At 42.7% G+C, this 22,394-nt stretch overlaps 1 protein-coding gene across 1 annotated transcript; it reads left to right on the forward strand.

The window, feature by feature from the left end:
• Positions 1-5,148: 5,148 nt before the first annotated feature.
• On the forward strand, positions 5,149-6,798 carry LOC141576401 (uncharacterized). The gene has a single exon (XM_074359519.1). It carries the CDS (start codon positions 5,275-5,277, stop codon positions 6,379-6,381), a length of 1,107 nt encoding a protein of 368 aa, XP_074215620.1. The 5' UTR covers positions 5,149-5,274; the 3' UTR covers positions 6,382-6,798.
• The last annotated feature ends 15,596 nt before the right edge of the window (positions 6,799-22,394 follow it).

Raw genomic sequence — 22,394 nt, forward strand, 5'->3', positions numbered from 1 at the left:
TAAGTAAAAGGGATTTTACTCACAGTCTACACAGAAAAACCCAAAGAAAGAATCTACAGAAAACAAAAACCAAAAACAAAACCAACAACAATAACAATAACAACAACAAAAAGCCCTCTAAAACCAATAAGAGAGTTTAACAAGGTGACAGGATACAGGGTCAACACACACACAAAAAATCAAACTTATTTCTATACACTAGAAATGTCCAATCCTTTGCAAAAGAGTGAACCTCCACATAAGCCTGAAATCTTATGTGAAAGCTAACTCAAAGTGGGTGAAAGGTCTAAGTGTAAACTGTAGAGCTCTAAAACTTTTAGAATAAAGCATAGGGGAATATCTTCATGAATTAGGGTTAGGCAAAGGCTTCTTAGATGTGGCATCAAAATCATGATCCATAAGTAAAATAATTGATATATTGGACAATTCCAAGATTAAAAACTTTTGTTCTCTGGAGAACACTACTAAAGAAAGAGAGAATAAACTACAGCCTAGAAGAAAATATTTGCAAATAAAATATCTGAAATAGGATTTATATGCAGGATGTATAAAAACTCCCCAAACTCAACAATAAGTTAAGAGAAAAAAAAAACTAGTTGTAGAGTGAGCAATAGATATTGAGATTTCAACCAAGATGACATAAGGATGACACAAATCTAATAGGAAGTACCAACACGCATCTAATCAAATGACTAAAATACACACAAACACACACACACACACACACATTACCAAGTGCTGGAGATGATGTGGAGCTACTGGATCTCTCAGGCATTGCTGCTATGAATGCTAAAATCTGGATCAACCTGTCACATGGTTTTGCAGTTTCTTCCAAATTTAAACCTATACTTACCATGTTATTCAGCAGTCCAAGTCCTGTGTAACCTAGAAAATAGAAAACTTATGTTCACTGAAAAATCCTGTATGCAGATGTTATGGCAGGTCTATGCATATTTCACCAAAAAAAAAAAAAAACCCAAAAACAAAAACCTGGAAACAACCCAAATGCCTTACAATAGGTGAATGGATAAAATACACCATGGTACATCCATACAATTAGATTGAATGAACTACTAATGCATGTGACAACTTGGATGGATCACAAGGTACTGCATGATTTCACTTATATATCACTCTCAAAATGACAAAATTACACTGATGGAGAATAGGTCTGTGGTCGCTGGGACTTGGGGCCAAGGTAGTGGTGTGATGGAACAGTGCCATATCCTGATTGCAGTAATGGTTACACTAATCTATACATTTGATACAATTCATAGAGCTTTATGCCAAGAGGGAAAAATCAAAGTTTATAGGGTGATAATTTGAAAAAAATAAAAAAATTAAAAATCATGCACACACACAGTATTCCACGACATACCTATTAAAATGGCTGAAGTTTATAGAATTTATTTTACTTTATTTTTTTAATGGAGGTACTGGGGATTGAACCCAGGACCTCACGCATGCTAAGCACGCACTCTCCCACTGAGCTATACTCTCCCCCCTACAGTGGCTAAAGTTTAAAACACTGATTTTATCAAGTGCTGGCAAAGATGTGGAGGAACTAGAATTTGAATACACTGCTGATGGAAATGTAAAATGGTACAACAACATTGGAAAAATATTTGGCAATATGTCTTAGTCCGTTCAGGCTGCCATAACAAAACACCACAGACTAGGTGGCTTATAGACAACAGAGATGTATTTCTGGAGGCTGGAAAGTCCAAGATCAAGGAGCCAGCATGGTCACGTTCTGGTGAGGGCTTTCTTCTTGGTTTGTACCAGGTGATGTCTTACTGTGTTTTCACATGGTTAGAAGCGCTGAGCTGTCTCTCTGGAGCTTCTTTCACAAAGGCATTAATGTTATTCACGAGGGCTCCATTGTCATGGCCTACTCACCTCCCAAAAGCCCTACCTCCTAATACCATCACATTGGGAATCAGAGTTTTAACATATAAATTTGGGGGGAACACAGACATTTAGACCATAGCAGGCAGTTTCTTAAAATATTACATATACACCTACCATATGATCCAGGCATTCTAGTCCTAGGAATTTACCAAAGAGAAAGGAAATCATGTGTACAAACAAATACTTGTATATGAATCTTCAGAGCAGCTTTATTTTCAATAGCCAAATAATACACATAATAATAAAACAGTGGTAAAGTCCATCAACATGTGAATGGATAAACACACTGTGGTATTTCCACATAATGGAATACTCAGAGCAATAAAAAGTAATGAACCATTGATATGCATTACAACATCAATGAATCGCAACATGCTGAGTGCAAGAAGCCAGACTAAAATGCGTATATACACTATAATTAAATTTATGTAAAATTCCAGAGAATGCAACTGAATATACATATATATATATATGACAGAGAGCAGGTCAGTGGTTGCCTGGGGACCAGAGGGAGTAAGGAGAGGATGGAGGCAGGGATCACAAAGGAGCAGGGGCAGGAAATTCATCATATCAAAATATACCTTGGAGGAGTGTATGTGAAAGGAAAGGGCAATGAAGTAAGGCTGCACAGGGTGCTTCCAAGTTACTCACAAGATTCTAAAACTCACTGAGGGGCAGCGACCATGCATTCTGCCTGATCAACATACAAATTACTACACACACACACACACACACACACATATACTTCCTTCTTGTATGTGTGAAACATTTAAGAAAATGCACGTAAGCATCATGAAAGATAAATACATGCATATATATTATAGAGTTAATGGTAACTATAGGGTTATTTTATAGACCAGGGATTCATACAGTTTTAGAAATGGATAGAGTACTATGATCATCAACTGTGAGGCCCTCAGTTTACATCGAGAATAGTGAAGCGACCTGCCTCAGGTCAAACAACTAAGACTTAAACCTTGGTTGTTACTTTACTCCCACAGGACAGTTCTTTGAATTACTCCACCTTCCTTTTCTCATCTCTTGAGCTAGTTCTCTTTCTGTGACTTCAGTTAAACACTCTGCCCCCTCACAAGTAAAAGACATTCCTACATACATATATAAACGTATAGATACACAAATACAGCATTTGCCCATACATCCATACATACATGCATGGTGTGCTGTTTAAAAACCAGCTCTGTGGGAGGGGGACAAATTTGCAGCATGCACTTACCAATTTCTCTGTTCCCATTTCTCCCACCATGGCTGATTTCAAGCTCCCAACATGGTGTCACTGAATATGGAGTTTTGGAAGAGATGTGCAGTAGAACGCCATTTATAGTTTTTTCACCATACAGATACAGTAGATGAAAATAAGCTCAAAAAAACAGATTAATAGTAAAATGTAGTAAAATAATTAGGAAAGAATGTGTTTTGAGTGTTTACTAACTTTGGCTTTAATATAATGTATTAATGAATTCATTTACTTATTTTGTTTATATAATCTGATATTTACTAATGGTATGCTTCCCAACTGGCTCACAAAATTTCCTAAAACTTTAATAACTGATTACCACCAGTTGATTTGAGACAGCTTTAGCATACCATTGCTGCATAAACAGCTGCAAACTTTGGTGTGTGCTTCAAAAGTTCCTTGGAGTATTTCTTCCCTACTATAAAGCAAACAGAGTAAGCCTGCATTGCCCTTATTTGCTATATTTAAGAATTTGGCAAAGTAGTGGGTTAAATTTATGAACCATTCTTTGATCATCCTTATCAAATAAAAAGTGGAATTGAGTAAGCACTATATAGAGAGAGTCCATAATGTAAAATAAAGTAATTTGTACCTACTATACATAGATGGATTCATGCTGGAATCACATTTCTCCAGATGTGCCTTCCTGTTTATCTAAAAATCTAGGCCCCATCCCTCCCTCCCTCCCTTTCCTCCTTTCCTTCATTTCCTCCCTTCCTTCCCTCCCTTCCTTCCTTTCCTCCCTCCCTCCGTCTTTCATTTGTCATTGTTTTCTTGAGAACAGAAACAATAGAATATAGAGAGAGATAGAAATAAAGGTAGTGAGAGAGAGAGAGGGAGGAGAGAGAGAGAGAGAGATTTTACAGAATTGGCCCCCACCATATGAAGATGTAATAAATATTTTTTGATATTATGTAATTATTGTTTTGGCATCTTGAGGTCATGGGGCCATGCTAGTGACCCAAGGTTGTTTTCACCCCCACCATCCCAGTGTTTTTGCAAGTATGTGGAAATCTTATTACAAACACTCCATCCACTAGCCTCAACACATATGTTTTGCTTCTTTCCCAATAGGGGGCATCTCCACCTAGCTAGTTCCTGCCAACATAGCAAAAGACTTTACCCAAGTTCCTCTCTCTTCTCCCTGCAGGTGACCCCATGTGCCCCTGTGTGGTGTGTCATGCCTCCCATCCTCTGAGGAATTGTGAGTAATAAAGTTTTCTTTCAAAGGCAGTAAGCTCCTTTTCTGACATCTTACCATACCTGAGTACAACAAATGCTGGGTACATCTTAAAATAAATCCTGGGTACAATGGCAAGTCCAAAACCTGTAGGATAGACTGACAGTCTATTTGTCTTAGGTCAACACAATCTTGATACTAGTCTGGATAAACCTGCGCTAGTTTAGCATCTCTCAGGCCTAGCATGCTAGCCCTGGCAGCCTTCCTTTGTTCCCCTGCAGGAAAATAAAAACACAACAAACCAACCAACCAACCAACCAACCAACCAACCAGCCCCACATCAGGCTTCTTCCATTGGGTCTTAATTTCACGCCGTTGTCATTTTGCCTGCTTACACAAAATGGCTAACCCACAGAGAGGGGACACCAGGGTTTGGAAGAGGACCACAGTTTTGTGAGTGAATATTGGGAGAGTGCCCTTAGAAGGCTGCCAATCTCCTCAACCAAGGCAGGGGGGTGGAAGGAGGGTCCTCTCTTCACAACCACTCAAGCAAGCAAGAGGGTCTTCAAGACCCCTCGCTAGAGCGTCCTGTGCCCCTGCTCCACCAGAGCCACGAGGCTCTGTGACGTGATGGCAGGAGCACGGGGCAGAGCACATATGCCCCGCCCCCATCTCGAGCCCCCTCTAGGGCCCCATTGAGACGTCACCGCGGTAGCCATTGTCTGGTCCGCGTCGCGTTGCCCCAGGAGACGCCACAGGCCTCTCCAAGACTGTCAGAGCGAAGCCACAGAGTCCTTGGCCCTGACCCACGACCCTCCCCGAGAGAGGCTCCTACCTCCAGCCCAAGCCCCCTCGCCCACCTTCCAACCTCAGAGGACCAACTTTCCCTCAGATTCTCTGAGAAAGGAGAGCAAGGACTGACGGCCTCATGAGTGAGGCCGGAGAGGCCACCTGCACGGAGGTGGCAGCTTCCATCTCCCCTCAAGCCGCGCAGAAACACCTGGCGTCCTTGGGAGGCGGAGATCCTCCCCGGGCCCTAGTCGCAGGCAACCTCAGCAGCGATGGGATCCCCAAGACCCCCGCGGCAGGCGCCAAGGGAAAGGTGCCCAAGCAGGTCATCGCTAAGAGAGTGCGAGGCTCCGTCAAGTGGTTTAACGTGAAGAATGGGTACGGTTTCATCAGCAGGCACGACACCCAGGAAGATGTGTTCGTTCACCAGACGGCCATCACCCGAAACAACCCTCACAAGTACCAACGCAGCGTGGGCGACGGCGAGACGGTCGAGTTCGACGTGGTGCAGGGCGAGCGGGGCACCGAGGCCGCTAACGTGACCGGGCCAGCCGGCGCACCAGTGGAGGGCAGCCGCTATGCTGCCAACCGCCCCCGCTTCCGCCGGGGCTTCTATATCCACCGCCGCGAGCAGCCACCACGCGGTCCCAAGGGTGCTGAGGACGACGTTGACGAAGGCGAGGGCAGCGGCGAAGGCTCCACCGCAGCCCAGGGCCTGAGGCGCCGCCCGCCTGGCCACTCCCAAGACCCACGGCTGCGGCGCTTCCCGCCCTTCCGCAGGGCCCCGGCGGTGATCCGCCGCCCATCGATCCAGGCTACTACCAACGGTCCACGGGCCGCCCAGCTGCCGGGGGCCGCCCAGACCGCAGGGCCCGAGCCACGGCGGGGGCCGCGCCTCAGCTACCTGCAGAGTCGCCCTAGGGGCCGAGGCACCACGCTTGCTCCAAGACCCTCACCAAGCATCTCTGTGGAGCTGGAGGAGGAAAACAAGGAGAGCGGACGCGTCGCTGGAGATCCAAAGCAGGGGCCCCCTCCAAGCTACGGATCCCGCCGCCCCAGTAACCCGCGCCACCTCCCGCAGCAGGCTCCTGGAACCCAGGACCAGGACCCCGAGGGAGGAGAGGGCAAGATACGGAAGAGCCCTACTGAAACACCTGCTGCCATTGCTGTGGCCAAGAAGAGCAGTGCCACTGCGGAGGAGGATCCTCTGCTCATGGATGCCCCCTCTGCCGCCCAGGCCGACTAACAGCTCGGCTCCCTCCCCAGGGGCTCCCTGGCTTGGGCTGCAGGTGATGTCCCCTTGAAGAGAAGATGCCCTTTGGTGCATCACAGTCCAAACATCCACACTGTTAGAGTTGTGCCCTGAGAAAAATACATGCCCCTTCCCCAAGGCTTGAGGATAAATCACAAGATCTATACGTTTCTAAACTCCCTCATACAATCTGCCTTGGTAGTTTTGGTACACACACACACACGCCTGTACCTCTGAGTATTCTTTTTAAAGATCTGACTAGGACCACAGCTATTATACTGCATCCCCAGGTGAATTAGTTGGAGTGCTTTTAAAAATTAGTTTTTATTTTTAATACAAAAACTAAGATTATCTGATGTTGAAGATTATCTGACATTGGTTGCTGTGTGATATTACTCACCTGAAGTGGTCATTTTCTCAATAAAACATTTCATGTTACTTTTATCTGTTATCACTGTTGTCTGATTTTTTTTAAAGCCTGTCAGCACGTAATTGTATTGACACAGTCCTTTCAATCCTTCTTAGAACCAGTTTTAGCAAAGATCATGCCTATTGTTCTCTTTCCAAGTCACGAATTTAAAACTAATTCTGGACTTACAGGTTGAACTTCTCAGGGTATTCTAAAGGATAAGAATACTTGGAAAAGAAAGACATATCCCCAACACTTTCTCTTTCATCCTCTTCCCCTGCCCTGCCATTTGAGCAATAAATCTGGAGGGTGGGCCCAACTACCCACACTTCCTGCTTAGGTAGTAAGTACTCTATGAGGCAAAACACAAAAAGCTGAGCAAAACACCATGACAAGTGAAAAATGTGGCTCTCTGGAAACAGAATTTGCCTCCTCTGTATTTTTTTTCTTTTAATGGATTCAATATAATACGATTTAAGTGGTTAAAAGAAAATGGGCATGAAGGGCTGGGGGGTGGGGGAAGTGGGGAGATACTGGTCAAGGGGTACAAACTTTCAGTTGTCAGATGAATGAGTTCCAGGGACCTAATGTACAGCATGGTGACTATAGTTAACAGTACTGTATTGTGTACTTGATAGTTGCTATGAAAGTAGAGCATTAATGTTCTCACCATGACAACAACAAACAAAATGATAATTATGTGAGGTGAAGGGTGTGTTAATTAACCTTATTGGGGGAAACATTTCACAATGTATACCTGTATAAACTTATCACATTGTATATTTTAAACTTACACAATGTTATGTGTCAGTTATACCTCAATAAAGCTGGGGGAAAATCTGAAAGAAAACAAAAAAGTGAGCATGGAAGCAGGTACAGTTTTCGTTGTGCGTATCTCTGGAGCTGAATAGAAACAGCTAGTCCACAGTTTTCATCTGTGCTTCCTGGTTGAGTTCATCCAGGGGGCCTGTGGAGGATTCCTGGAGGGCTGAGCAAGTGTAGTTTAGCCCACCTCAGCCCCATTTTTGCAACAAACAGAGAAGCTCTTACTGGGAATGTCATCCCTATCCTGGTTTTCATTTGAACATACAGTGAGGTTGGTGGATGGGAGGCATGAGTTGGGTGTGGGGGGCTGGGGGAAGTGAGCGATCAATAAATTTGAAACCAACAAGGGTCTTTAAAACCTCATTTTACAGATTAATGTAATTGGATTATAAATAGCAAGATCAAAATACTTTTCTCATTTAAATGTTGAGGCATTTTATACCGCATTATAGGCTAGCATAAGGTATTTGGAGAGTGAGTATTTAATCATTCACCATGGCTAAATGTCCTCAGTCAATTGGAGTAGAAACAGTACAGATTCCTCATTCAGCAAAATATTTGGGTGCTCACTTGTGCCAGACACTCTGCAAGGCACTAGGAGCTGCATCATGGTGAAGAAGATGGTCCCTTCTCTCAAGAAGCCCACAGCCTAGTGGAGAGTGAGACAAAACTAGCAGTGACTACACAATGGAGTGAGTGCTCTGGTGGAATTAGCACAGGATGTGAGAGAAAACACGGGTGACCCAGATGGTGGCAGGGTTATTTCCAGGCTAAAGGAACCACTACTTGGACGCTTAAATTTAAAATTATATTCAGCAATCACCACAAACAGAGCTCAGATTTTTTTTTTTAATTTAATTTTTTTCTTAATTCAAGTATAGTCAATTTACAATGTTGTGTTAATTTCTGGTGTACAGCATAGTGACATATATACATTATATATACATATATAATATTACATATACACACACACACATACATATACATATATGTATATATACACACACACATATGTATGTGTATTCCTTTTCATATTCTTTCTCATTATAGACCATTACAAGGTATTGAATATACTTCCCTGTGCTATACAGTAGGACCTTGTTTGATAAAGTCATGTCAGCATACATCTAGAAGTTTTTCCTCCAGACTCCTAGCCCAGTGCATGTCCCACTACACCAGCTGACTTCTTCAGAGACTAGCAGGGTGCACCACAAATCGTTAAACATAAGAATTTATACTGACACACAGCGCCAAGAGAGAATGGGGGAAGACCTGAAGCGAGACTAAACCTACTATGATTAGGAAATGACTCAGAAGCATCCTGGATGCCTTTTCGTGCCGAACAACAGGCATGGACATGATGTGGGGAAATTTTTTCTGTATATGCATGTTGGGTTCATAGGCCGCTCCCTGTTGTGTGAGGTATATGCATCGGGAAACAGTGAATTGGTCAGCCTTGCCGTGGAGGCTTCACTTTGGGGGGATGGAGGACATGAAGGGCCAGGCTAAGGAATCTAGGATTTTCCCTGCTCACAAAGGTATCTGACAGGATCCATTAGGTGGAGTTGACCTGGTGATTGCTGGCTGGGTGTGGAATTGAAGGGTACAGAGGCACATATCTGGAGGTGAACATATTTAACTGAGAGCAGGAATATTCTGCTGTTTCCCAGCTGCTCCAGGATTTAGGTGTACTTACTTAAGGGCAACTTCAATAGCCCAATAGGAGCCAAAGAGTATCGCCCAAGACACGACAGAAGGATGCCTGGGCTGTCTCCAGGAAACTTTGATTTAAAACAAAACCAAAAAAGAAATGTATCCTTTGTGATAATCCTCTTCCCTCTCTCACTCCCACTTCACATACCAGATATTACTTGGTTTCCCTGACTGAAAATGTGAATGCAGCAGTCATCTTTGTTTGGGTCATTGAAAGGTGACGTGCTCCAGCCTAAAGCCTTTAGTAAGAGCAGGCCTCCCTTGGATACCCTTGATTGGGAGGCTATATCCCAGAGAGCATGGGTAGGAAGGCTGTTTGCACATTAGAGCGACGTCTCAGAACCCCCAGTGTCCTATTATAATTGAATGTGAAGTCAAGAGGGTGGGATTCTTCACCCTTCTAAGAAAAAGGTGAGTCGTGAATCTGAAGCAGAAACCCCAACCGCAGTCCATTGCCTTCCTGTGACTTGCAGCATCAACAAAATGGCACTTTGTAGCTGATCTGAATCACTTCATGGATCCCCTTGATGCGGGAAGGCACGCAGTCGCAGGTGTCAATTTGGATTCCCTTTTTCTCTTCTGTATTTGGCGCTATGTGCTCCCATGCTATTATTGACTGGTTGCATAAGTTCTTTATTTTTTATTGAACCATAGTAGTTGCAACATTATGTTAGTTTTGGTTGTACAGCATTGTGATCCAGTGTTTTTGCAGATTATACTCCGTTATAGATTATTACAAAATAATGGCTATAATTTCCTTTGCAGTACAGTATATCTTGTTGCTTATCAATTTTATACATATTGGCTTGTATCTGTTAATCCTTACCCACAATTTGTCCCTTCCCCCTTTCCTCTCCTCTTTGGTAACCGCAAGTTTGTTTTCTGTATCTGTGGTCTGTTTCTGTTTTGCATATGCATTCATTTCTATTATCTTTTAGATTGCACATGTAAGTGATATCTTGCAGTGTCTGTCTTTTTCTGTCTGACATTTCACTAAGCATGATAATCTTTAGGTCCTTCCATGTTGCTGCAAATGGCAGTATTTCGTGCTTTTTAATGGCTGAGGTACATTCCATTACATAGATATAGACGTATAGATATATAGGTATGGTACATACTACATCTTCTTAATCCAGTCATCTGTTGATGGGCACTTGGGTTGCTTTCATGTTTTGGCCATTGTAAATAGAGCTGCTATGAACATTGGGGTGCATGTATTTTTTTCAAATTAGTGTTTTCATTATTTTTCTGCATATATACCCAGGAGTGGAATTGCTGGATCATATGGTAGTTTTAGTTTTAGGTTTTTTTTTTTTTTTTTTTAGGAGCCACCGTACGAGTTTCCCTAGTGGTTGCACCAATTTACATTTCCATCAACAGTGTACAAGGATTCCTTTTTCTCCACATCTTCTTCAACATTGGTTCTCTGTGGACTTCCTGATGATATGCAGTCTGGCAGTTGTGAGGTGATATCTCATTGCTGTTTTGATTTGCATTTCTCTACTAATTAAAAATATTGAGCATCTTTTCATCTGCCTGTTAGTCATTGATGTGTCTTCTTTCAATAAAAATGTCTATTCAAGTCTTCTGCCCAATTTTAAATTGATTTATTTTTTGATATTGAGTTGTATGAGCTCTTTGTATATTTTGGATATTAACCCCTTGTTGATTGCATCATTTGAAAGTATTTTCACCCATTCCATAGATTGTGTTTTTGTTTTGATGATGGTTTTCTTTGCTGTGCAAAAGGTTTTATTCTTTTTTAACATTTCTTATTGAGCTATAGTCATTTTACAATGTTGTGTCAATTTTCAGTGTAGAGCACAACTTTTTAGTTATACATGAACATACATATATTCATAGTCGCATTTTTTTTCACTGTGAGCTACCACAAGATCTTGTATATATTTCCCTGTGCTATACAGTATAATCTTGTTTATCTATTCTACATATGCCTGTCAATATCTACAAATTTCAAAATCCCAGTCTGTCCCTTCCCACCCCATCCCCCTTGGCAACCACAAGTTTGTGTTCTATGTCTATGTGTCTATTTCTGTTTTGTATTTATGCTTTGTGTGTTTGTGTGTGTGTGTGTGTGTGTGTGTGTTTTAGATTCCACATATGGGCGATATCATATGGTATTTTTCTTTCTCTCTCTGGCTCACTTCACTTAGAATGACATTGTCCAGGGACATCCATGTTGCTGCAAATGGCGTTATGTTGTCACTTTTTATGTCTGAGTAGTATTCCATTGTATAAATATACCACCACTTCTTTATCCAGTCATCTGTTGATGGACATTTAGGCTGTTTCCATGTTTTGGCTATTGTAAATAGTGTTGCTATGAACATTGGGGTGCAGGTGTCTTTTTGAAGTAGGGTTCCTTCTGGATATATGCCCAGGAGTGGCATTACTGGGTCACATGGTAAGTCTATTCCTAGTCTTTTGAGGAATCTCCATACTGTTTTCCACAGTGGCTGCACCAAACTGCATTCCCACCAGCAGTGTAGGAGGGGTCCCTTTTCTCCACAGCCTCTTCAGCATTTGTCATTTGTGGACTTTTGAGTGATGGCCATTCTGATTGGTGTGAGGTGATACCTCATTGTAGTTTTGATTTGCATTTCTCTGATAATTAGTGATATTGAGCAGTTTTTCATGTGCCTTTTGATCATTTGTATGTCTTCCTTGGAGAATTGCTTGCTTAGGTCTTCTGCCCATTTTTGGATTGGGTTGTTTGCTTTTTTCTTATTGAGTCATATGAGCTGCTTATATATTCTGGAGATCAAGCCTTTGTCAGTTTCATCTTTTGCAAAAATTTTCTCCCATTCTGTAGGCTGTCGTTTTGTTTTGCTTATGGTTTCCTTTGCTGTGCAGAAGCTTGTAAGTTTAATTAGGTCCTATTTGTTTATTCTTGCCTTTATTTCTATTGTGGTGGTAGACTGCCCTAGGAGAACATTTCTGAGATGTATGTGAGATAATGATTTGCCTATATTTTCTTCTCGGAGTTTTATTGTATCTTGTCTTATGTTTAAGTCTTTGATCCATTTTGAGTTTGCTTTTGTGTATGGTGTATGGGAGTGTTCTAGCTTCATTGATCTACATGCTGCTGTCCAGTTTTCCCAACACCATTTGCTGAAGAGACTGTCTTTATTCCATTGTGTATTCTTGCCTCCTTGGTCAAAGATTAGTTGACCAAAAGTTTGTAGGTTCATTTCTGGGCTCTCATTTCTGTTTCATTGGTCCATATATCTGTTTTTGTACCAATACCATGCTGTCTTGATGACTGTAGCTCTATAGTATACTCTGAAGTCTGGGAGAGTTATTCCTCCAGCCCCTTTCTTTTTCTTCAGTAATGCTTTGGCAATTCTAGGTCTTTTGTGGTTCCATATAAATTTTATTATGATTTGTTCTAGTTCTACAAACTATGTCCTGGGTAATTTGATAAGGATTTCATTGAATCTGTAGATTGCCTTGGGCAGTATGACCATTTCAACAATATTGATTCTTCCAATCCAGGAGTATGGGCTATGTTTCCATTTTGTCAGGTTTGTTTTTATTATGTTACTTATGACAATACAATCACATCAAGTTAATATTTGTTGACAAGTTTGTAACAGATGTAATACAACCTTTTTGACTTTTAGTAAGCCTAGGTATAATAAGGGTATTATATTTAATATTGATGACTCCAAAGACATCTCATGCCTGTTTATGGCTTGCTAAACATATATTTTACATCTGCTTTAATCATTAAGAGGGGAAAAAAAGTACTACAAAGTTGCATTTTGATCATTATCCTCATTGTAAAATGTCTACTAATATTCAAATGTTTGTCCAGGTGCTATGACAAAGCAGTCAAAGAAAGAAGCAGTGCTTTCATAATACAAAATATTGATACTAAGTTTAAGACTAGAAACTATTTCTAAATCAGTGCCCATTCTGCAAATTAAGGCAGTACTAAACCCCATTTCAGGAGAAAATAGCCGGAGCGATTGTTGCCCTACTCCCTCAAAGATTTGGGGAAAATTGAAACAAAAATGGGAACTAAAACTGTATTCCTCTGCCAAGTTTATGATTAACCTCTCTATCCAAAAACTTCATTCCCCTTCTTCTTCTGCATCTGTTCCTTCTCAAGACTGAAGAATGTTAAAAAAAAAAAAAAAAGGGAGATTAAATCCAAGTCTCTGGGGCCTTTCCTGGGACAAAACCCAGTCCCATGTCCTCTCTCTGCCTTTTGTTTCCAAAAAAAAAAAAAAAAAGTAGCCTCCTATCTAATTCCAAAAAATAAATTTAATCAGATAAATGAGAAAATGCAGAAGCAAAGGCAAGCAGTCAAAAAAGACAAAGTAATAGTAGTTTAGCCATTAAACAAAGTCAAGGACCTTTAGTTCCTCCTCAAGGGCTATAGATAATATTCCGAGCCAAATCCTTTGAGCTGTTTGCAAATACTAAAATCTCCACCAAGTGGAAGAAATTAATCACATGGAGATCAGACTGTAGCCATGACATAAGCTGCTCCATCTCACACAGTTCCAAGAACTGGCCTCAAGGAAAGGAACACAAACTGACCCTGGAATTAAAGATTAACTGTACTTAAAACAATCTAGATGACACTGAGAAGAACACCACATAGCCAATTTCAAGATGATTGTTTGAGCTAGACCTTCTGCATGTAGGTCCCTCCCTCTGCCTATACACTCCTGAACCTCCCCTTTAGAAGCTCTTTTCCCCCTGATTGGCAGTTGGGAATTGGCTTTTGGATATGAGTCTTCCTTCTCCCCAGGCCGCTGGCTTCCTAAATAAAGCAAGATTTCCTTTATTACCAACACCTGTCTTTTGAGTATTGGCTTTTGAGTGGTGAGCAGCCAAGCCTGAGTACGGTACCAGAACCACAATGAGATGGGCAGGAGAGGCAGAGATGCTGTATGGTCAAGACCCACACCCCTGGGTAGGTTACCCACAAGTGGGAGAATAATCACAGTTGCAGAGGTTCTCCTCAAGGAGTGTGGGGTCCAAACCCCACACTGAGCTCCCGAGCTTGGAAGTCTTGCACTGGGAAGATGTGTCTCCAGAACATCTGGCATTGAAGGCTAGGGGGACTTGCATAAAGAAGTGCCAGAGGACTGTGAGAAACAGACTCTGCTCTTAAGGGGCACATGCAAAATCTCACATGCTCTGAGTCCCAGTACAGATGCAGCATTTTGAAAGGAGCCTGGGTAAAACCTATTTACTGATCTTGGAGAGCCTCCCAGAGGGGCTGGGAGCAACTGGGACTCCCGCTCAGGACACAGACACTGGCGGCAGCCATTTTGGGGGTCTCATTCAACCACAAAGACACTGGTGCTGGCAAGCATCATTTTGCCTCATCATAATAAACCTCTCTGTCGCTTATTAGCCCTGGGGGCTTATATGCCCACCAGCAGGCTGACAACAGTGCTGAGACACCCAGGGCCAAACAGGATAGAGCAAACAATCCTAAAATCCATATGGAGCCACAAAAGATGCCTAAAAGCCAAAGTGGTCTTGAGAAAAAAGAACAAAGCTGGAGGTATAACCCTCCCAGGCTTAAGACCATGCTACAAAGCTACAGTAATCAAACTGCATGGCATTGCGACAAGAGCAGAAACATAGAACCAACAGAACAGAAAAGAGAGCCCAAAAGTAAACGCACGCACCTGTGGTCAACCAATCACGACAAAGGAAGAAAGAGTACACGGTGGAGAAAAGACCATCTTTTCAACAAGTGGTGCTGGGAAAACTGGACAGCCATATGTAAAACAATGAGATTAGATCATTCCCTCACACCACATACAAAAATGAAGAGCAGAAACTATAAAATTCCTAGAAGAGAGCATAGGCGGCTCACTCTTTGACATAAATCTTAGCAATATTTTCTTGGATCAGTCTACTAAAGCAAAAGAAATAAAGGCAAAAATAAATGAATTGGACCTAATTAAACTTAAAACCTTTTGCACAGCAGAAGGGGGCTAAAATGGTGGAGTAGAAGGACGCTCATAGCTCACCCTCTCCCACAAATACACCAAAACTCACATCCGTGCACCCATCCAGCCAACCAGACCACCTGCTGAACTCCGACAGAACATCGACCTCTTCAAAAGACAAAGACGCCACGAATCTGGTGGGAGAAAAGGAAAAAAGAAAGAAGAAAAAGCAAAACAGTGTGGGACCGGTCCCGCAGGGAGGGAGCAGCAAAGGAGGAGTAGCACTCATTCACTGGGTCCTTCCCTCTCCAACAGAGAGGTCGGCGGGAGGGAGGGGGAACCTCCGAGGCTTGGATCTGTACGGATCTACACCCCTTGACTGACAGAACTAAGTTAAATGGGCACAGAGGGTCTCCACAACCCCTAGCCCTAGAGGCAAAGCGGCTGGTGGGGGAAGGGACAGGCTGCCCAAGCAGGGTGGAGGACTGGGGCAGGCTGCACAGAGGCAACCCTGGGGGGCTGCAGGGGGCTGCACGCCATGGATGAGTGGGTACACAGGGCAAAACAACCTGGGCCCTCCATAAAATACGGGAAAAAAAAAACAAACCCACAGCTGATGTTCCCTGGGGGGAAGGGTGCCATACACCCATCTCCGAAAACCCGCTGAAAGTTTTCGGGGGAAGAGAGGTGGGGCTCAGCCACAGCCTCCATATCCTCCTGCGCTTAGCACCCAGGCGGGGGTGGGGTGGAAACCTGAATCCTAAGGGCTTAGGAGCCTCAAAGGCCAGACGGAGACTTGTTTACAGCCCAAGGCAGATAGGATCCTTCTTCCCTGGTACCTCTGAGAATTCACACTGCCAAGACAAACAAGGGGCTGCGTTTTGGCAAGGAACAGGGGCGGGGCTGTTCCTCCGTCTTCCCTGAGCCTGCCTATGGAGTGTGGGCCCAAGGCAGAGCAGGCATCTGCACAGAGCAGGGGAGCGAGTGGCGCCAGGAGAGGGCAGGTGGCCACCCGCCTTCCCAGCAGGGGCACAGCACCTGACCAGGGTGCTGGGAGGGGGTGCAAACTGCCCACCTATCTTGCCCTAGTGCAGCATCTGACCTGCAGTATTGGGAGGGGGAGTGGCCCGCCGCCTACTGTGATGTTGGGAGGGGGTCAGATCCACCCACCTTCCTCGCCGGAGCGCAGCATCTGACAGCTGCATATGGAGGGGGAGTGATCTGCCCACCCACCGTGTAAAAGCACATCACCTGACCGCAGTGTTGGGAGGGGCCGCGATCTGCTTGCTGACAGGCACTGTGAGCATCACAGACCATGGGCACCAATGGAGGGCCTCTGGAAGCAGCAAGCTGAGTTCGAGAAACAGGGCAAAGACAGAAAGACCTCTCGGTAAAATCATTAAGAGCACACAGTCGCCTTAAGAACACATCCCCCTTTTTTTTTAAAAAAAAAAAGGAAAGAAAAATGAATTGAAGTGGATTTTTAAATATAATAATAATAATATTTTAAAAGAAAAATTTTACAGGGATTAAAACTGGAGACACGCACAATGTTTAAAAAGTAAAAATTAAAATGGAATAGAAAATGGAATAGATAAAAAAAGAGTTTAAAAAAGGGGAAGACGGAGGAACAGCCCCGCCCCTGTTCCTTGCCAAAACGCAGCCCCTTGTTTGTCTTGGCAGTGTGAATTCTCAGAGGTACCAGGGAAGAAGGATCCTATCTGCCTTGGGCTGTAAACAAGTCTCCGTCTGGCCTTTGAGGCTCCTAAGCCCTTAGGATTCAGGTTTCCACCCCACCCCCGCCTGGGTGCTAAGCGCAGGAGGATATGGAGGCTGTGGCTGAGCCCCACCTCTCTTCCCCCGAAAACTTTCAGCGGGTTTTCGGAGATGGGTGTATGGCACCCTTCCCCCCAGGGAACATCAGCTGTGGGTTTGTTTTTTTTTTCCCGTATTTTATGGAGGGCCCAGGTTGTTTTGCCCTGTGTACCCACTCATCCATGGCGTGCAGCCCCCTGCAGCCCCCCAGGGTTGCCTCTGTGCAGCCTGCCCCAGTCCTCCACCCTGCTTGGGCAGCCTGTCCCTTCCCCCACCAGCCGCTTTGCCTCTAGGGCTAGGGGTTGTGGAGACCCTCTGTGCCCATTTAACTTAGTTCTGTCAGTCAAGGGGTGTAGATCCGTACAGATCCAAGCCTCGGAGGTTCCCCCTCCCTCCCGCCGACCTCTCTGTTGGAGAGGGAAGGACCCAGTGAATGAGTGCTACTCCTCCTTTGCTGCTCCCTCCCTGCGGGACCGGTCCCACACTGTTTTGCTTTTTCTTCTTTCTTTTTTCCTTTTCTCCCACCAGATTCGTGGCGTCTTTGTCTTTTGAAGAGGTCGATGTTCTGTCGGAGTTCAGCAGGTGGTCTGGTTGGCTGGATGGGTGCACGGATGTGAGTTTTGGTGTATTTGTGGGAGAGGGTGAGCTATGAGCGTCCTTCTACTCCACCATTTTAGCCCCCTTCTGCTGTGCAAAAGGTTTTAAGTTTAATTAGGTCCAATTCATTTATTTTTGCCTTTATTTCTTTTGCTTTAGTAGACTGATCCAAGAAAATATTGCTAAGATTTATGTCAAAGAGTGAGCCGCCTATGCTCTCTTCTAGGAATTTTATAGTTTCTGCTCTTCATTTTTGTATGTGGTGTGAGGGAATGATCTAATCTCATTGTTTTACATATGGCTGTCCAGTTTTCCCAGCACCACTTGTTGAAAAGATGGTCTTTTCTCCACCGTGTACTCTTTCTTCCTTTGTCGTGATTGGTTGACCACAGGTGCGTGCGTTTACTTTTGGGCTCTCTTTTCTGTTCTGTTGGTTCTATGTTTCTGCTCTTGTCGCAATGCCATGCAGTTTGATTACTGTAGCTTTGTAGCATGGTCTTAAGCCTGGGAGGGTTATACCTCCAGCTTTGTTCTTTTTTCTCAAGACCACTTTGGCTTTTAGGCATCTTTTGTGGCTCCATATGGATTTTAGGATTGTTTGCTCTATCCTGTTTGGCCCTGGGTGTCTCAGCACTGTTGTCAGCCTGCTGGTGGGCATATAAGCCCCCAGGGCTAATAAGCGACAGAGAGGTTTATTATGATGAGGCAAAATGATGCTTGCCAGCACCAGTGTCTTTGTGGTTGAATGAGACCCCCAAAATGGCTGCCGCCAGTGTCTGTGTCCTGAGCGGGAGTCCCAGTTGCTCCCAGCCCCTCTGGGAGGCTCTCCAAGATCAGTAAATAGGTTTTACCCAGGCTCCTTTCAAAATGCTGCATCTGTACTGGGACTCAGAGCATGTGAGATTTTGCATGTGCCCCTTAAGAGCAGAGTCTGTTTCTCACAGTCCTCTGGCACTTCTTTATGCAAGTCCCCCTAGCCTTCAATGCCAGATGTTCTGGAGACACATCTTCCCAGTGCAAGACTTCCAAGCTCGGGAGCTCAGTGTGGGGTTTGGACCCCACACTCCTTGAGGAGAACCTCTGCAACTGTGATTATTCTCCCACTTGTGGGTAACCTACCCAGGGGTGTGGGTCTTGACCATACAGCATCTCTGCCTCTCCTGCCCATCTCATTGTGGTTCTGGTACCGTACTCAGGCTTGGCTGCTCACCACTCAAAAGCCAATACTCAAAAGACAGGTGTTGGTAATAAAGGAAATCTTGCTTTATTTAGGAAGCCAGCGGCCTGGGGAGAAGGAAGACTCATATCCAAAAGCCAATTCCCAACTGCCAATCAGGGGGAAAAGAGCTTCTAAAGGGGAGGTTCAGGAGTGTATAGGCAGAGGGAGGGACCTACATGCAGAAGGTCTAGCTCAAACAATCATCTTGAAATTGGCTATGTGGTGTTCTTCTCAGTGTCATCTAGATTGTTTTAAGTACAGTTAATCTTTAATTCCAGGGTCAGTTTGTGTTCCTTTCCTTGAGGCCAGTTCTTGGAACTGTGTGAGATGGAGCAGCTTATGTCATGGCTACAGTCTGATCTCCATGTGATTAATTTCTTCCACTTGGTGGAGATTTTAGTATTTGCAAACAGCTCAAAGGATTTGGCTCGGAATATTATCTATAGCCCTTGAGGAGGAACTAAAGGTCCTTGACTTTGTTTAATGGCTAAACTACTATTACTTTGTCTTTTTTGACTGCTTGCCTTTGCTTCTGCATTTTCTCATTTATCTGATTAAATTTATTTTTTGGAATTAGATAGGAGGCTACTTTTTTTTTTTTTTTTTGGAAACAAAAGGCAGAGAGAGGACATGGGACTGGGTTTTGTCCCAGGAAAGGCCCCAGAGACTTGGATTTAATCTCCCTTTTTTTTTTTTTTTTAACATTCTTCAGTCTTGAGAAGGAACAGATGCAGAAGAAGAAGGGGAATGAAGTTTTTGGATAGAGAGGTTAATCATAAACTTGGCAGAGGAATACAGTTTTAGTTCCCATTTTTGTTTCAATTTTCCCCAAATCTTTGAGGGAGTAGGGCAACAATCGCTCCGGCTATTTTCTCCTGAAATGGGGTTTAGTACTGCCTTAATTTGCAGAATGGGCACTGATTTAGAAATAGTTTCTAGTCTTAAACTTAGTATCAATATTTTGTATTATGAAAGCACTGCTTCTTTCTTTGACTGCTTTGTCATAGCACCTGGACAAACATTTGAATATTAGTAGACATTTTACAATGAGGATAATGATCAAAATGCAACTTTGTAGTACTTTTTTTCCCCTCTTAATGATTAAAGCAGATGTAAAATATATGTTTAGCAAGCCATAAACAGGCATGAGATGTCTTTGGAGTCATCAATATTAAATATAATACCCTTATTATACCTAGGCTTACTAAAAGTCAAAAAGGTTGTATTACATCTGTTACAAACTTGTCAACAAATATTAACTTGATGTGATTGTATTGTCATAAGTAACATAATAAAAACAAACCTGACAAAATGGAAACATAGCCCATACTCCTGGATTGGAAGAATCAATATTGTTGAAATGGTCATACTGCCCAAGGCAATCTACAGATTCAATGAAATCCTTATCAAATTACCCAGGACATAGTTTGTAGAACTAGAACAAATCATAATAAAATTTATATGGAACCACAAAAGACCTAGAATTGCCAAAGCATTACTGAAGAAAAAGAAAGGGGCTGGAGGAATAACTCTCCCAGACTTCAGAGTATACTATAGAGCTACAGTCATCAAGACAGCATGGTATTGGTACAAAAACAGATATATGGACCAATGAAACAGAAATGAGAGCCCAGAAATGAACCTACAAACTTTTGGTCAACTAATCTTTGACCAAGGAGGCAAGAATACACAATGGAATAAAGACAGTCTCTTCAGCAAATGGTGTTGGGAAAACTGGACAGCAGCATGTAGATCAATGAAGCTAGAACACTCCCATACACCATACACAAAAGCAAACTCAAAATGGATCAAAGACTTAAACATAAGACAAGATACAATAAAACTCCGAGAAGAAAATATAGGCAAATCATTATCTCACATACATCTCAGAAATGTTCTCCTAGGGCAGTCTACCACCACAATAGAAATAAAGGCAAGAATAAACAAATAGGACCTAATTAAACTTACAAGCTTCTGCACAGCAAAGGAAACCATAAGCAAAACAAAACGACAGCCTACAGAATGGGAGAAAATTTTTGCAAAAGATGAAACTGACAAAGGCTTGATCTCCAGAATATATAAGCAGCTCATATGACTCAATAAGAAAAAAGCAAACAACCCAATCCAAAAATGGGCAGAAGACCTAAGCAAGCAATTCTCCAAGGAAGACATACAAATGATCAAAAGGCACATGAAAAACTGCTCAATATCACTAATTATCAGAGAAATGCAAATCAAAACTACAATGAGGTATCACCTCACACCAATCAGAATGGCCATCACTCAAAAGTCCACAAATGACAAATGCTGAAGAGGCTGTGGAGAAAAGGGACCCCTCCTACACTGCTGGTGGGAATGCAGTTTGGTGCAGCCACTGTGGAAAACAGTATGGAGATTCCTCAAAAGACTAGGAATAGACTTACCATGTGACCCAGTAATGCCACTCCTGGGCATATATCCAGAAGGAACCCTACTTCAAAAAGACACCTGCACCCCAATGTTCATAGCAACACTATTTACAATAGCCAAAACATGGAAACAGCCTAAATGTCCATCAACAGATGACTGGATAAAGAAGTGGTGGTATATTTATACAATGGAATACTACTCAGACATAAAAAGTGACAACATAACGCCATTTGCAGCAACATGGATGTCCCTGGACAATGTCATTCTAAGTGAAGTGAGCCAGAGAGAGAAAGAAAAATACCATATGATATCGCCCATATGTGGAATCTAAAACACACACACACACACACACACACACACACACACACACACACACACACAAAGCATAAATACAAAACAGAAATAGACACATAGACATAGAACACAAACTTGTGGTTGCCAAGGGGGATGGGGTGGGAAGGGACAGACTGGGATTTTGAAATTTGTAGATATTGACAGGCATATGTAGAATAGATAAACAAGATTATACTGTATAGCACAGGGAAATATATACAAGATCTTGTGGTAGCTCACAGTGAAAAAAAATGCGACTATGAATATATGTATGTTCATGTATAACTAAAAAGTTGTGCTCTACACTGAAAATTGACACAACATTGTAAAATGACTATAGCTCAATAAGAAATGTTAAAAAAGAATAAAACCTTTTGCACAGCAAAGAAAACCATCATCAAAACAAAAACACAATCTATGGAATGGGTGAAAATACTTTCAAATGATGCAATCAACAAGGGGTTAATATCCAAAATATACAAAGAGCTCATACAACTCAATATCAAAAAATAAATCAATTTAAAATTGGGCAGAAGACTTGAATAGACATTTTTATTGAAAGAAGACACATCAATGACTAACAGGCAGATGAAAAGATGCTCAATATTTTTAATTAGTAGAGAAATGCAAATCAAAACAGCAATGAGATATCACCTCACAACTGCCAGACTGCATATCATCAGGAAGTCCACAGAGAACCAATGTTGAAGAAGATGTGGAGAAAAAGGAATCCTTGTACACTGTT

This window comes from Camelus bactrianus, chromosome X (assembly GCF_048773025.1).
Source record: "Camelus bactrianus isolate YW-2024 breed Bactrian camel chromosome X, ASM4877302v1, whole genome shotgun sequence".
Lineage (NCBI taxonomy): Eukaryota > Metazoa > Chordata > Mammalia > Artiodactyla > Camelidae > Camelus > Camelus bactrianus.